General features: G+C 40.2%; 1 protein-coding gene across 2 annotated transcripts in view; it reads right to left on the minus strand.

Moving 5' to 3' along the window:
- LOC140462939 (phosphatidate phosphatase LPIN2-like) overlaps positions 1 to 16,232 on the minus strand; it is a 91,895-nt gene that overhangs the window by 39,277 nt on the left and 36,386 nt on the right. For both annotated transcript variants that reach the window (XM_072556449.1, XM_072556448.1), the window contains exons 4-8: positions 12,213 to 12,511; positions 6,183 to 6,290; positions 5,978 to 6,098; positions 4,479 to 4,968; positions 882 to 981 (exon numbers count right to left, since the gene is read on the minus strand). In XM_072556449.1, the coding sequence (XP_072412550.1) occupies positions 882 to 981; positions 4,479 to 4,968; positions 5,978 to 6,098; positions 6,183 to 6,290; positions 12,213 to 12,511 (1,118 nt within the window). The remainder of the gene's footprint in view (positions 1 to 881; positions 982 to 4,478; positions 4,969 to 5,977; positions 6,099 to 6,182; positions 6,291 to 12,212; positions 12,512 to 16,232) is intronic.

Raw genomic sequence — 16,232 nt, forward strand, 5'->3', positions numbered from 1 at the left:
AAGAATAGCATTTCATGATCCATTTAGGGATCCTGCAGTCTTCAGGACTCTACATAGAGTGCAATAACTTAAGGGAAAAAAAAACCTCATCACATGGGCTCCTACCACAAACAACTCATTGTGAGTTACTAATAGGCCCCATTAGCAGCTATTGATTCTCCCAGGCTGACCTTTACTCATTCCTTTGTCAGCCCAACTGTCGACCTCTCTCTGGGCTCTATCTCCACCCATCATTTAATCCTCCCTACTGCCCCATCCCATCTTCAACATATTTACCAATCTTTACGTGGCTACAATCAGTTCTGAAGTTCAGTAACTGCACCCAGAAAGTTAACTCTGCTTTCTGTCCTCAGAGTTTGATAGCACGGTGGCTCAGTGGTTAGCAGTGCTGCCTCACAGCACCAGGATCCCAGGTTTGATTCCAGCCTCGGATGACTGCCTGTGTGGAGTTTGCACATTCTCCCCCGTGTCTGCGTGAGTTTCCTCTGGATGCTCCGGTTTCTTTCTACAGTCCAAAGATGTGCAGGTCAGGTGAATTGGCCATGCTAAATTGTCCATGGTGTTAGGTGCACTAGTCAGAGAGAAATGGGTCCGGGTGGGTTACTGTTCAGAGGGTCGGTGTGGACTGGTTGGGCCGAAGGACCTTTTTCCACACTGTAGGGAATCTAATCAAATCAGAATCTGCCAGACCTGCTGAGTTGTTCCAATGATTTTTTTGTGGTATTATATCGATACTGTTTAGCATAGTTCTTTCACACAATTTTGCAGACTATCTACAATTTTACTTTCTATCCCAGAACAGAAAACACAAGATGGAATGTCAGTCAAATCTATCAACCAACTTTTCACAAAACATCTTATCAATACATTTAATCACCTACCTCTTTGGGAAATACAGAGCTGCAATATTAGGATCCAACTTTTGTAGGTCATCTAAATAAATATCACAGGGACCCAGATGTTGACTTCTTTTAGGTCCACCTATCCCAGAACACAAAAAAAAATGTACAAACGTACATATTTACATTTGCCATCTAAAAAAATATATAAACATACAAGGTTAGAAGTCAAATATAATGATTACAATCTAGTAACTACCACATATTAGCTTGGAAAAGTGATGCATGTTATTTAGAATAAGGCATTTGTACTGAAATTGTATAATATCACACAAAAGTTTGAAATATAACGACTGCCTGTTTATCTGCTTACATATACATAAGTAAACCTTCAAGTTTTAATTTGATAGTGGATGAATAGATTACATCAATTCGATAACGCATTACTTTGCCCAAAATCCCAGTTTTAAAGTCATATGGAAAAGGATCTACCAAATATCATACTTCTTTGCATATGAGAGTCAATATACTTTCATTCCAACCAAGAACTCTGAACAATGAGTGTAAATATAGCTTCAACATTTTACTCTGTTAGGATCCTGGTTTACGATACCTCATTACTTCACTTGTTTGTAATTGACAGGGTGCCAGTTGAAGCCACTGTCTCAACTGTAAACATAATGCCCAAGACTTCAATCTGTATCTGCTACCAATTTCCAGAAATTGAGTTGCCACTAAAGGTAGAATTCAGGAAAGAAAATGATAAGTCAACAAACAAGACTCCAAACAAAAACAAATGAAGCTTCTGGTGAAAATCAAATCTGCCTGCTGCAGCATTCCTTCCACATTTTTTTTTGTCTGGGGCCAGGAAAATTAAGAGGGTCTGCTGGGATCTTAGAAGCATTTGTACAGTGAGATATGCAAGGGTGGGGCATGGGGAGGTAGACCAGAGACAAAGGCAGAGAATGGAGTCAACAGAAAGGCTGAGAAGCACATTGGTGGAAACAATTCTGCAAGTGTCTCCAATATCCAATATCCTTGGTTTGGGTCACTAGTTGACTACAGAATTTAAAAGAAATGTGTAAAACAAAAGGACAAAGGAATGTGCCTTTGAGATGGCACATACAGGGGTGAAGATATACAGAGTGAAAGCAACGTCAAACTTTTATGCTTCTCTTACTTTCTATGCCTCTCATTAAAATAAATCAGGGCATAATGCATTACGCACTTTATTTCACTATTTACCAACAATAATAGTTTGCCATCTTTCACAATTTCTCACTCTGCAACAGCTTAACTTGAAAATCTTTTTGAATAAATAATCAAGTCTGGTCACTAGAAGTCCAAAAGTAAAGTGAGTGAAGACAACCTATTAAGCTACACTGCAATGCCAATAATTAATCCAATATTGGCAGAAACTATTTGGAAGATACACATATTAATGAATGAGCAAAACACACTTCTAATTAATAGGACAAAAAAATTCTTAAAACGCATATTTCAATCTGTCTGGAGAGGACCGTAACAGTTGTTCACCTTCAAGCCCACACCATCCAAGCTCGCAATTATGTCACCTTTTCTTAACTGTCACTGCATCAAACTCCTGGAACTTCTACATAACAGGACTGTGCGCGAATCTGCACCAAATAAACTGAAGCAATTCTAAAGGACTGATCACTACAACCTTCTCAAGCATAATAAAGAATAAGCAACAAGTCGCTGGTGGTGGCAATCACTAACTAAAAGACTCCCACTTGCTAAAGGTAGACTCACCTGCTCATAGCTGCACCCAGTCTATGTTTGCCAAATCCTGACGAATAATATTGAAATACGTTTTCCCCAATTTAGACACTGAACATTTGCACTATCCTTATCCCTTTCCATAAGGACTTTGAAACTTACAAAGTTGTGGTCACAATTCTCAAAATGTTCACCCATTGATCTTTAATCACTTGACTGGCTTCATTCCCTAGGATTAGGTCCAGCACTGTCCCTACTCAAGTAGGACTGTGTACATACTTGAAAAAATCCACCCTGTCTAATCCTTTTACACCAAAGGCAATCTCAGTTAATGTAAGCAAAGCTGAAGCTCCCAATAGCAGCACGGTGGCTCAGTGGTAAGCACTGCTGTCTCACAGCGCCAGGGTCCCAGGTTCGATTCCAGCCTTGGGCGCGACTGTCTGTGTGGAGTTTGCACATTCTCCCAGTGTCTATGTGGGTTTCCTATGGGTGCTCCGGTTTCCTCCCACATTCCAAAGATGTGGAGGTCAGGTAATTGGCCATGCTAAATTGCCCGTAGTGTTAGGTGCATTAGTCGGGGGGGTGGGGGGAGATTACTCTTCGGAGGGTCGAAGAGTAGTTGTGGACTTGTTGGGCCAAAGGGCCTGTTTCCACATTGTAGGAAATCTAATCTAACTCTAACCCAGTGTCTTCTCACACCTCTCTGCAGTTTGATTCTAAATCTGCTCCTCTATCTCCCTCTAGCTGTTAGGAAGCCTATATTATAATCCCAGCAAGGTAATCACCCCTCTTTTTTACATTTCAAAGTTCTACCCAAATGGCTTCATTTGAAGACCCTTCTAGGACATCTTCCCTCATAACTGCAGTGACAGTTTCCTAGATTAATGATGCAATGCCTTTATCTCTCTCACATTCCCTCCCCCATCGCAGAAACGTATATACCCTGGAATGTTCAGCTGACAGTTCTGTCTTTCCTTTGACCATGACTTAGTAATTGTAACAGTATCATATTCTTACAAGCTGATCAATGCTCTAAGTTCATCTGCCTTACCAGTAAAGCTTCTTGCATTGAAATTGATACAATTTAGCTTTCTAGACCTCCCATGGGCCTTATCCTGACAATGTCTTCTCTATCGACTGGACTGTCCGAACATTCCTTCTATATCTGATTCTTGTATCCCACGTTCCATCTGCTCTACGCCCCATCTCCCTGCCAAATTTGTTTAACAACCAGCCAACAGCACAAAAACCTCCCCAACATCTCACCAACAATTAAATTCCAGTATTCATTATCAGGCTTGCAAGAAAGGCAGCTTTCCAATTTGACTCAAAATATTTTAAAGCTGAAATCAAACATTTTTTTGACTACAAGATTAAAAACCCAATTTTCACAAGATCTTAAAACTTTATGTTCCCTTGATTCCAGCCATTTCAGAATCCTCTCAAACCTGGCTTTACATTCTAGAATTCACTACCTAAACTTCACTGGCATTCCTCCCACAAAGCCTAAGTCTTTAAGTCTTTAGTAACCCTCCAATTATGTCCTACTTTGGTCTTTCAGCGATTTTTTAATTCTCTTGAGAGTTTTCTTTATCTTGAAGACTTTGCAGATGTTGAAAAATGATACACCCACACCAGTCTTGAACTTCCATAGATTTCAGCCAAACAAAAATCTTTTGATTTTCATTTTCGGTGGTACTTTACAAAATATCAAATCCCAATATCGATATCATAACTAAAGATAAAACAGCTCTAAGTGTAATATATTTCTGAAAATAAATATGGATTATATGAATTTTTTTGTATTATTACTGTTCAGTGAACTGGTAAAAAAATGCATTTCTAGAAAAGCTAACTTTTTGAAAAAGCCACAGAAAAAAATGTTACAATTATTTTTACCTTTCTTTTTATCTACTTCTTCTGCTTTTACATTGGTATCGAGGCATAATGTCTGTTGGGCTGGATTATTACTGCTTTCTAAAGAGTGTGGGCTTTCAGGTTCTTGGCGAGGAGTTGGCTGAAAGACCTCAACGCCTTGAGATTCTGATGTACATGTTTCAGTAGTTTCTGACAGCAATGTTTGGCCTGCAACATTTGACACTAAAGTCTCTGTCACAATGTCTGTTTGTTCCATTGTCCAAGAAGTGCCTTCTAGGAATGCTGTCTCCGTTTTGGGTAGTACTGTCTGCACCATGGATGTTTCATGCAATGCAGGACTTCTTTGGGTTCGAGGCTGAGGCTTGAAAACAGTTATGATATTGTTGATTTCAGAGGAATCACAAGCAGTTCCATCTGCTGCACTACTGTCCGTGATGACTCGGAAATGTGTATGTTCAGAAGGTGTAATGGTGGCTACTCTTGGCTGCTCAGACTTCTCCATTTTACTGACCTACAAGAGGAATGCCATTTCTTTATGCAGTCATTAGGTTATGATTGGAACATATTTCATCATAAATGCATTGAAATACAAGTTAACAGCTTTTAACACTTATGCAAGAAAAATGCTTTACAAATATTGAAAATATTCTCTACTAAATCTTTACAATGTAGTATATAATCAATAAAAATAAGAGTTTTCTTTGACTACCTTTTATTGCAATTGTGCTATAAATAATCACATTAAGATACTTTGGAACCTAAAACTAAGGATGCAGTTACTTCATCAAACAAGATTTGAAAATATTCTTGCTAACAAAAATGGACAGTTAAAAAAAACACAATTCATCTGTATTGCTCATTTATAATCTTCAATCTGCACCATTTTTATGAGGAGAAAGTGAGGGCTACAGATGCTGGAGATCAGAGTTGAGAGTGTGTTGCTAGAAAAGCACAGTAGTCAGGCAGCATCCGAGGAGCAGGGGAATTGACGTTTTGGGGCAGAGCCCTACATCAAGAATGAGGCTGGGAACCTTGGGGGGTGGAGAGATAAATGGGAGGGGAGGTGGGGCTGGGGATAAGGTAGCTATGAGCGCAATGGAGGTGGTGATAAAGGTGATAAGTCAGAGAGGGGGGTGGACCGGATAGGTGGGAAGGAAGATTGACAGATGGGACAGGTCATGAGGGTGGGGCTGAGATGGAAGGTTGGAACTGGGGTAAGGGGGGTGGGTGCGAAATGAGGAAACTGGTGAAGTCCACATTGATGCCCTGGGGTTGAAGGGTCCAGAGGTGGAATAAAAGGCATTCTTCCTCCAGCCGTCGTGTGGTGAGGGAGTGGCGATGGAGGAGGCCCAGCACCTGCATGTCCTTGGCGGAGCCCTTCATCAGGAATGATGAAAAATAGCAAGATTTAACAGGGAACACTGGCTGAATTTTTGTTTGTACAGCTTCAGAAAAAAATTACTAACTGCACAAACTGAAGGAATACAAATATTTGATAAAGTTATCAGTTGATACTGTACCTGTGGAAAACCTCCCCAAGTCCACTGCATCCGAGATTCTGTTCCCATAAAGGATCCTTCATGTGATTTTACAACCAATTCTGAGTCACTTTTTGGTGATGAAATTCGGTCGTAAGAATAGCTAAAACAATACATTTTGTTCCGTAAGTTTCTTAACATTATTACAATAAAGATAAACAATAAAAAGGAACTTCAGTAACCATACCTCTCAACAGAAGACCATTCACCATCTGAATATGGATAGATTTCTCGAGAGTAGTAGGTGCTTGAATCTTTATTGGGTACTTCAGAAAAGAAATTACACATTTCACTGCTGTAGGAAAGACAGAATCATGATTGGTGCATTTACTTTCCAACAGTATAGAAAATATTTTAGATTAAGCGTAAACTTTACATCTCTATCAATTATTCAAAAATAAAAACAGATCTTGCTGTATGAGCAATGATCATATAACATAGAACAGTACAGCACAGGGAACAGGCCCTGCAGCCCACCAAATCAATGCCAACCATGATGCTAATCTAAACTAATTCTATCTGCCTCCAGATGGTCTGTATCCCTCTATTATCTGGCTGTTTTTGTCTGTCTAAATGCTTCTTAACCCTTGCTAACTTCTGCTCAGTTTCGACTTCTGACACCTCCCCTGGCAGTGCAATCCAGGCACCTAGCTTTTCTCACACATCTCCTTTAAACTTTACCCCTTTCACTTTAAACTTATGCCCCTTTTAGGTGACATTTCCACCTTGGGCAAGAGACTCCAACTATCCATCTTATCCATGCCTGTCATCATTTTATATACCTCTATCAGGTCTGTGTTAGGTGCACTAGTCAGAGGGAAATGGGTTTGGGTGGGTTACTCTTCGGAGGGTCAGTGTGGACTTGTTGGGCCGAAGGGCCTGTTTCCACACTGTAGGAAATCTAATCTAATCAGAATCTGCCAGACCTACTGAGCTGCTACAATAATTTCTTTGGGGCAGCACGGTAGGGAGGCAACCTTGGGTGACTGTCTGTGTGGAATTTGTGTGGGTTTCCTCCGGGTGCTGTGGTTTCCTCCCACAATCCAAAGATGTGCAGGTTAGGTGAATTAGCCATGCTAAATTGCCCATAGTGTTAGGGGTACATTAGTCAGGAGTACATATGGGGAATGGGTCTGGGTGGGTTATTTTTCAGAGGGTCGGTATGGACTTGTTGGGCTGAAGAACCTGTTTCCATACTATAGGTAATCTAATCTCCTCTGAACCTCCGACGCTCAAGCAAAAACGATCCAAATTTGTCCAACTTCTCCTTGTAGCTAATACACTCCAATTCAGGCAACATTCTGGTAAACCTCTCCAAAGTCTCCACATCCCTCCTATGGTTCAGTAAACAGTACTCAAAATGTGGCCTGATTAAAGACTTATACTATTGAAACATGATTTGCAACTTTTGTACTCAATACCTCAACCAAAGATAAGCATGCCATACGATTTCTTTACCACCTTAACCACTTGTGTTGTTACTTTCCCTCCAAACATTAATACTCCTAAAGGTCTGGCCATTTACAGTATACTTTCCTCTTGCATTTGACCTCCCAAAATGAATCATCTCACACTTTTTTTGGATTAAACTCCATTATCAATTCTCCATCCAACATACCAGCTGATTCATATCCCACTGTATCCTTTGACAAGCATCCTCACAATCCATAACACCAACAATTTTCATGTTATCTGCAAACTTTCTAATAAGACCATCCGCATTTTCGTCCAAATCGTTATAAATTACAAACAGAGTCCCAGGACTAATCCTTGCGGGATACCACTAGTCACAGACCTCCAGTCAGAAAAACATCCCTCCATAACGAACCCCCATCATCTATGGCCAAGTCAATTTTGTATTTAACTTTCCAACTCACCCCCTTGTGATTTGATCCTCTGGACCAAACTACTATGAGGAACCTTGTCAAATGTGAACTTTAGTAAACAACATCCACTGCCTTATCCGCAATTATCTTCATCACTTCCTCAAAACTCTCAATAAAGTTTGAGAGACAAGACCTTCCCTGTATTAAATCATGCTGACTATCCCAAATAAGTTCATTTTTCAAATGCAAGTAAATCCTGTCCCTAAGAATCTCCTCCAATTATTTCCCAACCACTGATGTAAGGCTCACCAGCTTATAATTTCCTGATTATCCCTATTGCCTTTCTGTCTGGGACTCACCAGACTGGAGGCCATCACAGGAAGGTGAGGCCTTGAATTTTGAAGCCAAGCATGATCTGGAGACTTAGCCGGTACAGTCTTGGGGTTAGGTGCCAGCACAGACTGAGGTGGAAGAATCATAACTTAAGGTATTATTTTATTTTCCTTTCTATTCTGATGTTGAACATTTTATTTTTAATCTATTTATGCCAAATAATTAAGTATCTTAACCTGGGTACCTTGTACCTAAGATGGTGCCGTAAGTGACAACATGCAAACTTTTCACTGCACTTATTCGAGTGCACCTGACAATAAAGCTAATTCAATTCAACTTTAAAGAAAAGGACAGCATTGGCTATTCTCCAGTCTCCTGTGACCTTGCCTGTGGCTAAAGAGGATACAAAAATCTCTGTCAAGACCCCACCAATCTCCTCCCTTGCCTCCTTCAGTAACCTGGGTTAGATCCCATTCAGCCCTTAATGTTTTTCCAAATACCTACACCTTCTTAATAGCAACATGCCCCAGAGTATCGAAGTACATCTCTCTAAACTAAGCATCATCCATGTCTTTCTCCTTGGTAAATACTGATGCGAAGTACTTATTAAGGATGTCATTCACTTCCTCTGGGTCCACACACAAGTTCCCTCCTTTGTCCTTAAGTGGTCCCACCCTTTCCCTAATTAGGCTCCTACTCCTAATATACACATAAAATTCCTTGGGATTCTCCTCAATCACATTTGCCAAGGGCATTTCATGGTCCCTTCTAGTCCTCCTAATTTCTTATTTAAGTTCTTTTCTGCTTCATTCATTTTCCTCAAGGGCTTTGTTTGATTTCGCTTTTGTAAACCTTACACATGCTTGTTTTTCAATTAAATTTACAACATCTCTTGCCAACTTCATCTTTTAGCCTCACAGGAACATGCTGGTCCTGAACGCTGGTCAACTGGCTTTCAAGAGACTCCCACATGTCTGATTTGGATTTACCGTCAAATGCTACCCTCAGTCCAATTTTTCCAGTTTCTGCCTAATACTGTATAATTAGCCTTCCCCAAATTTAGCACTTTCACCTGAGGATAAGTCTTATCCTTTTCCATGACTATCTTAAAACTTACTGTTCTCAAACTGCTCCCCCAATGAAATATCAATTATCTGGCCAGACTCGAGGTCTAATACATTCCCTTGCTGGACTATCTATGTTTCAAGAATCCCACTTGGATGCACCTAACAAATTCTACTCCACCCATGCCCTGGCACGAAGGGAGTTCCAGTGAATATTGTAGAATTTAAATCACCTACTACAACAACCCTGTTGCTTTTACATCTTTCTGTGATCTGCTTCCATACCTGTTCTTCTATTTGCCCTGGCTATTGAGAGGCCTATAGTATAACTCCACCATAGTGGTTGTACCTTTCTTATTCCTAACTTCTACCCAAATTGCTTCACCGGATGAGCCCTCCAAGATGTCCTCTCTTAGTATAAATATGACATTCTCCGTCATTGGTGTTGCAGCACAACCATCCTTTTTAAATCTCTCTCTATCACACATCTAAACTCTGGAAAGTTGAACTGCCAGTCCTGCATTCCCGAGCTGCTCTCCCGACTGGCACTAGCAAAGCTCCCTACAAGGATACTGGTGCCCTTTCAGTTTAGGTGCAACCCATCCTTCTTGTACAGGTCCCATTTTCCCTGGAAAAGATCTCAATGACCCAGACATCTGAATCCCTCCCTCTTCCACCAGCTCTTTAACCAGACATTCAAATGTCTTCCTATTTCTGGCCTCACTAGCACATGGCACAGGGAGTAATTGCAAGATTAAAACCTAAGACGTCCTACTTTTCAACTTCCTACATAACTCACTAAATTCCCTTTGCAGTACCTCATCTCTCTTTCTGCCTCTGGTGTTGGTACCAATACGGACCACCACCTCTTCCTAATCACCCTCCCTGTTCAGAATGTGCTGTGCCCACTCAGACATTCTTAACCCTGGCACCAGTGAGACAACATACCGTCCTGGTGGAGGTTTGCTTGCAGCCACAAAAACCCCTATCTGTGACCCTAACTATTGAGCTCCCTATGACTACCATTCACCTATGCTTCAACTGTCCTTACAGGTTTTGCACAGAGGTAGTAACAAGCAAAGCTAAACACCTTTTTTTGTAAATCTTGTATAAGACATTAAAAAAAGCACAATTATATTATCTTAGGCTTATTTTGATAGGATAAAAATACAATAATTGAAAAATATGTTAATGTCTGCTGGGATAGTATCAAATCAAGAATTACAATTCTGACTTCTTTTTTCCATTAGAATTGGGAAGATTAAGGAGAGGCTTATTATTAAAAAGTCCATATTACAGAAGTGGTTGTGCTGGATGTCTTAAAATGTGTAAAAGTGGGTAGATCTCCAGGACCTGATCAGGTGTACCCTAAAACTCTGAGGGAAGGCTGGGCTGCTTGCTGAGATATTTGTATCATCGATAGTCACAAATGAGGTGCCGGAAGACTGGAGGTTGGCTAACATGATGCCACTATTTAAGAAAGATGGTAAGGAAAAGCCAGGGAACTATAAACTGGTGAGCCTGATATCAGTGGTGGGCAAATTGTTGGAAGGAATCCTAAGAGATAGGATTTCCATGCATTTGGAAAAACAAGAACTGATTAGGGATAGTCAACATGGCTTTGTGTGTGGGAAATCATGTCTGACGAATTTGGTTGAGTTTTTAGAAGAAATAACATAGGGAATTGATAAGGGCAGAGCAGTGGATGTGAATCAAATGGACTTCAGTAAGGCATTCGACAAGGATTCTCAGGGTAGACTGATTAACAAATTTAGATCTCACAGAATACAAGAACTATCCATTTGGATACAGAACTGGCTTGAAGGCAGAAGACAGAGGGTGGTGGTGGATGGTTTGTTTTTCAGACTGGAGGCCTGTGATCAGTGGTGTGCCACAAGGATCAGCAGTGGGTCCACTAGTTTGCATCATTTATATAATTGATTTGGATGTGAACATAGGTGGTATTGTTGTAAGTTTAAAGATGACACCAGAATTGGAGGTGTAGTGGACAGCAAAGAAGGTTATCGCAGTACAATGGAATCTTGATCAGATGGGCCATTGGGTTGAGGAGTGGCAGATGGAGCTTAAATTTAGATAAATGTGAGGTGCTGTATTTTGGAAAGGCAAATCAGGGCAGGACTTATACACTTAATGGGAAGGTCCGGGGAGCATTACTGAACAAAGAGACCTTGGAGTACAGGTTCACAGTTCCTTGAAAGTGGAGTCGCAAGTAGATAGGATAGTGATGGCGGCGTTTGGTATGCTTTCCTTTATTGGAACAAAGCATTGAGTATAGGAGTTGAGAAGTCATGTTGTAGCTGTACAGAACTTTGGTTAGGCCACTTTTGGAATATTGTGTGTAATCCTGATATCGCTCCTATCAGAAGGATGTTGTGAAACTTGAAAGAGTTCAGAAAGGATTTACAAGGATGTTGCCAGGGTTGAAGGATTTGAAATACAGGGAGAGGCTGAGTAGGTTGGGGTTGTTTTCCCTGGAGCATTGGAGTCTGAGGGGTGACCTCATAGAGGTTTACAAAATCATGAGAGGCATGGGTAGAGTAAAGAGATAAGATCTTTTCTCTGGGTTAGGGGAGTCCAGAACTAGAGGGCATAGGTTTAGGGTGAGAGGGGAAGCTTTAAAAGGGAACTAAAGGGCAACTTTTTACACACAGAGGGTTGTGTGGAATGAGCTGCCAGAGGAAGGGCAGAGGCTGGTACAATAACAACATTTAGAAGGTATCTGGATGTGTATGAATAGAAGGGTTCAGAGGAATATGGGCCAAGTGCTGGCAAATGAGACTAGATTAGGTTAAGATATCTGGTCGGCATGGACGAGTTGGACCGAAGGGTCTGTTTCTGAGCTGTACATCTCTATGACTCAAAGCTTGTGAAATGTCTTATTGAAATAGTTTGGAAGACAATAATAAATAAATAATGGTCAAATATGTAAAACCATGGCAATGGAAGAGTTCCCAAAGGCTGACAATAACCTACTTTGTCGGTACACATCGCAGCTGTTCCTCTGAACTAATGTCCATGTCAGCTATTTCTTGCTCATCCGATGAGGACTCCTGGTCATCCTTCTTTGAATTCTCTGGTTTGTGCTTCCTTCTTCGACGTCTTTTCTTTTTGGCTGAAGTATTATTTATAGTGTTGTCAATTTCTGTACCACTAAACAGACTGGGCAGTTCCGGATTCTGAATTAACTCAGGACTAGCCAAATCTTGCTCTCTTGCAAAATAAGCTCCTTCAACTGGTATCGGTGATGTTGTTAAGTGTGTTGGAACAATGCCCTGTGGGGAAAAAAAAGAGCAAAAGTGGTATTTTGGTCAAGTTTAACCGTACTATCACACCAGTACTGTTTCTTTTTCATTTAGGAATGAGCTTCTGAAAGGAATGGAGAAACTGGGACTGAAGATATAAAGACTTCTTGAATTATAGAATCACCATAGGTTTGAAAAAATTCCAAAGCACATTCACAGAATTACCATTAGTTTGGAAATTTTCTAAAGCACAGAGTGGTACATGTATGGAATGAGCTGCCAGAGGAAGTTGTGGAGGCTGGTACAATTGCAACATTTAAGAGGCATTTGCATGGGTATATGAATAGGAAGGGTTTGGAGGGATATGGACCAGGTGCTAACAGGTGGGACTAGATTGGGTTGGAATATCTGGTAGGCATGGACAGGTTGGACCGAAGGGTCTGTTTCCATGCTGTACATCTCTAGGAGTCTATAATATAATAATAATAATAATAATAATAATAATATAGAGAAATTAAGTCACAAAAGGTCATAGACATTTAATCCTTAAAACACTAAAATGTGATCAGTGTGGGATAATATAGCTTTGTTATATGCAAGTCACACCTGATTAATTCAGGTAATTTTTTTTGAGAACATTATTAACAAGAGAATATTCACTTTATCATGCATATGCTAACTCTTTGGAAAATTCGTAATTAGTCCCACAATTTTGCATTTTCCCCGTAACTTTATGAGTCGTTTCCCTTTCAACTATATTACCAAATCCCTCATAAAAAGTACTATTAAAAAAAACTTTCCCAAATCTTTCAAGCAGTGAACTCCAATCATAACTCACTGTATAAAAACAGATTTGTTCATGTCACCTTGGTTCTTTTGCCTTACCTTAACCCCACTCAATACGTGCAGGGGCAACACGGTGGCTCAGTGGTTTGCACTGCTGCCTCACAGCACCAGGGACCCAGGTTTGATCCCAGCATCGGAAGACTGTCTGTTTGCACATTCTTCCCATGTCTGCTTGGGTTTCCTCCCACAATCCAAAGATGTGCAGGCCAGGTGAATTGGCTATGCTAAATTGCCCATAGTGTTAGATACATTAGTCAGGGGCATGGGTCAGTGTGGACTTGTTGGACTGAAGGGCATTTCCATACTGTAGGGAATCTAATCATTTTTCTTCTGAAAACTGACCTGGCACCTGATATAGTTACAATCTCAAAAGGGACAAAATAACTTTGAATAAGAGATTTGAATTCCCAATGATCAACTTAAAATTTTAACATTTCAAGACAGTTATTGGATTAAACCAATTAAAATCCCACCACAGCAGACGGTGGAATTTGAATTCAATAAAAATCTGGAATTAGATTGTAATGATGATCATGAATTCATTGCTGATTGTTAGAAAAACCCATCCTTAAGGGAAGGAAACCGCTATTGTGACCTGCTCTGGCCTACATGTAACTCCAGATCTACATCGATGTGATTAACGCTTAACTGCCCTCTGGGGTGGGCAATAAATGCTGGCCTAGCCAGTGACACCCTCATCCCATGAATGAATAAAATAGCAACAGCACCTAAACCATTTGGTAGGCAACTCATACACGAAACTACAGAAAAATGACCTCCCCTTCACCTTTTCATAAGAACCAGAAAAATCCTCACTATAGTTATCATTTACATCCTACTTTGGACAGAGGCCAGCATTGCACTCAGCTTCCAACAGGTTAATTTGTCCTGGTTTCGCCGAGTTGCAATTTCAAGAGTCCATTAAAATACACCCCTCAATTTCTGAAGAAGTCCCAAATTGACTGTCTGCAAATGTATTTCTAGTAATTCTTTTCTTCCCTGTTCATGCTAGGATAAATCTTCTAGATTTTTTAAAATTGCAGTAGAATGTGTCTTGTCTTGTCAACCACAGGATGGGGAGCTTTCACCCCTGCTGAGACGTTCTGCAACTCTTCATAACAATGTCAAACCTTCTTTTCACTCTGATTTTCTATCCAGAAACACAAGACGCAGAAAACTTGCCAGGGTGCTTGCTTTTGCTTCAAGTGCAAGAAGCATCTTGGTAATGAATTCACCTAGCCTGCAGTTGGCAGTGTTATATTACTCCTACCAAATATTTCTTTCCAGGATATTCTATTTTACCTGAAATTACACAGATGGTTTAAAAAAATTTACAAACTTCACATTCCTAACACTATGAATTCTCCTGGTTTATCAAAAACAATTTCTTTGATGCTGTTAGATCTACACATAATCTTTTGTGAAAGAGGAAGAACAATTTCAACTTTGTCGCCGCTAAACTGAAGTTCTGATTTATGGAACCATTTGAAAGACTCAGATGCTTACAGCATATTGGGTTTGCAAAGGTCTGACTATACGAATCCTAATTTCTAGGTCTTGGCCCACAGCACTACAGTCTCTCCAAATACAAGCGAATAGCTAAATACAGCCTTAGCTACAGAGGGAGAGGCTGAATAGGCTGGGACTATATTCCCTCGACTATTGGAGACTGAGGGGTGACCTTATAGAGATTTATAAAATCATGAGATTCATGGATAGGATAAATAGACAAGGTCTTTTCCCTGAGGTGAGGGAGACCAAAACTAGAGGGCATATGTGAGAGGGGAAAGATATGAAAAGTATCCTAAGGGGCAAAGTTTTCAAGTAGAGGGTAGTGTGTGTATGGAGTAAGTTGCCAGAGGAAGTGGAGGAGGCTGGTACAATTACAACATGTAAAAGGCATCTGGATGGGTATATAAATAGCAAGGGTTTAGAAGGATGTGGGCCAAATGCTGGCAAATGAGACTAGATTAATTTAGGATACCTGGTCAGCATGGACAAGTTGGACCAAAGGGTCTGTTTCCATGCTGTACATCTCTATGACTCTATGCGTTAAATGTTACAAGTGTTTCTGACTAATCCAGTCCTTCACAAGTGACTTCCATCTTCCATGATTCTCAAATGGTGAAAGAAAAGTTCTCAAATCTCCTCTTAGCCTTCTACGTCTTTGTAATTACATGCCCCCTAGTTGCTAACCTCTCTACTAATGGAAAAGATGCCTTTCCATTCACTCTATGCCCCTCAGTAACTAGTAATCCTGCAGCTAGAAGTAAAATCACCACAGTCGTAGCAGATTGCTCTTATTAGAGAGAGACGACTGGCAGTGAGTTTAACCTGAGAGTCGCCACACTTCAGGTGAGGGGTGAGATTGAGAAGGTGGGACCTTCATGGCAACCTCAGCAGGCACAGGAATTAAACCAGCACTGTTGACATTACTCTCCATTACAAATCAGCCATCCAGGCAACTCAGCTAACCTATCAAAAAAAGGAGATATCATACAGTGTTCTGGAAAAAAAAATTCAGGTCGCACTTCTTCCTCCACAAAAAGGAGAAAAATTGGAACTCCATTTCCTAAATAGCTACTAATCATGTCAGATCAACTTGCTACTCTTCATGAGAGCGGAATTAGACATTTCATGAAGTGATAGATATATCATTGTTAGGTCAATGCATTAATGAATGCAGAACAGCAGCAGGAAGATTAGGCACAATCTAATAGAAGAGTGAATCTTAAACTCCTGCTTCTAAAAGCTGCAAAGTATTATTAGGAAAAAAATCTGTACAGTTTTCAAAAATCCTAATGAGAAAAATTACTACAACTATGAATTTATTCTTAAGGATTTTATTGGAATTAATTTTAACTTTTTTTGATTTTATTATTTCTGAATCAAAATCAAAGAATGA

Source organism: Chiloscyllium punctatum, chromosome 37, assembly GCF_047496795.1.
Source record: "Chiloscyllium punctatum isolate Juve2018m chromosome 37, sChiPun1.3, whole genome shotgun sequence".
NCBI classification, from domain to species: domain Eukaryota; kingdom Metazoa; phylum Chordata; class Chondrichthyes; order Orectolobiformes; family Hemiscylliidae; genus Chiloscyllium; species Chiloscyllium punctatum.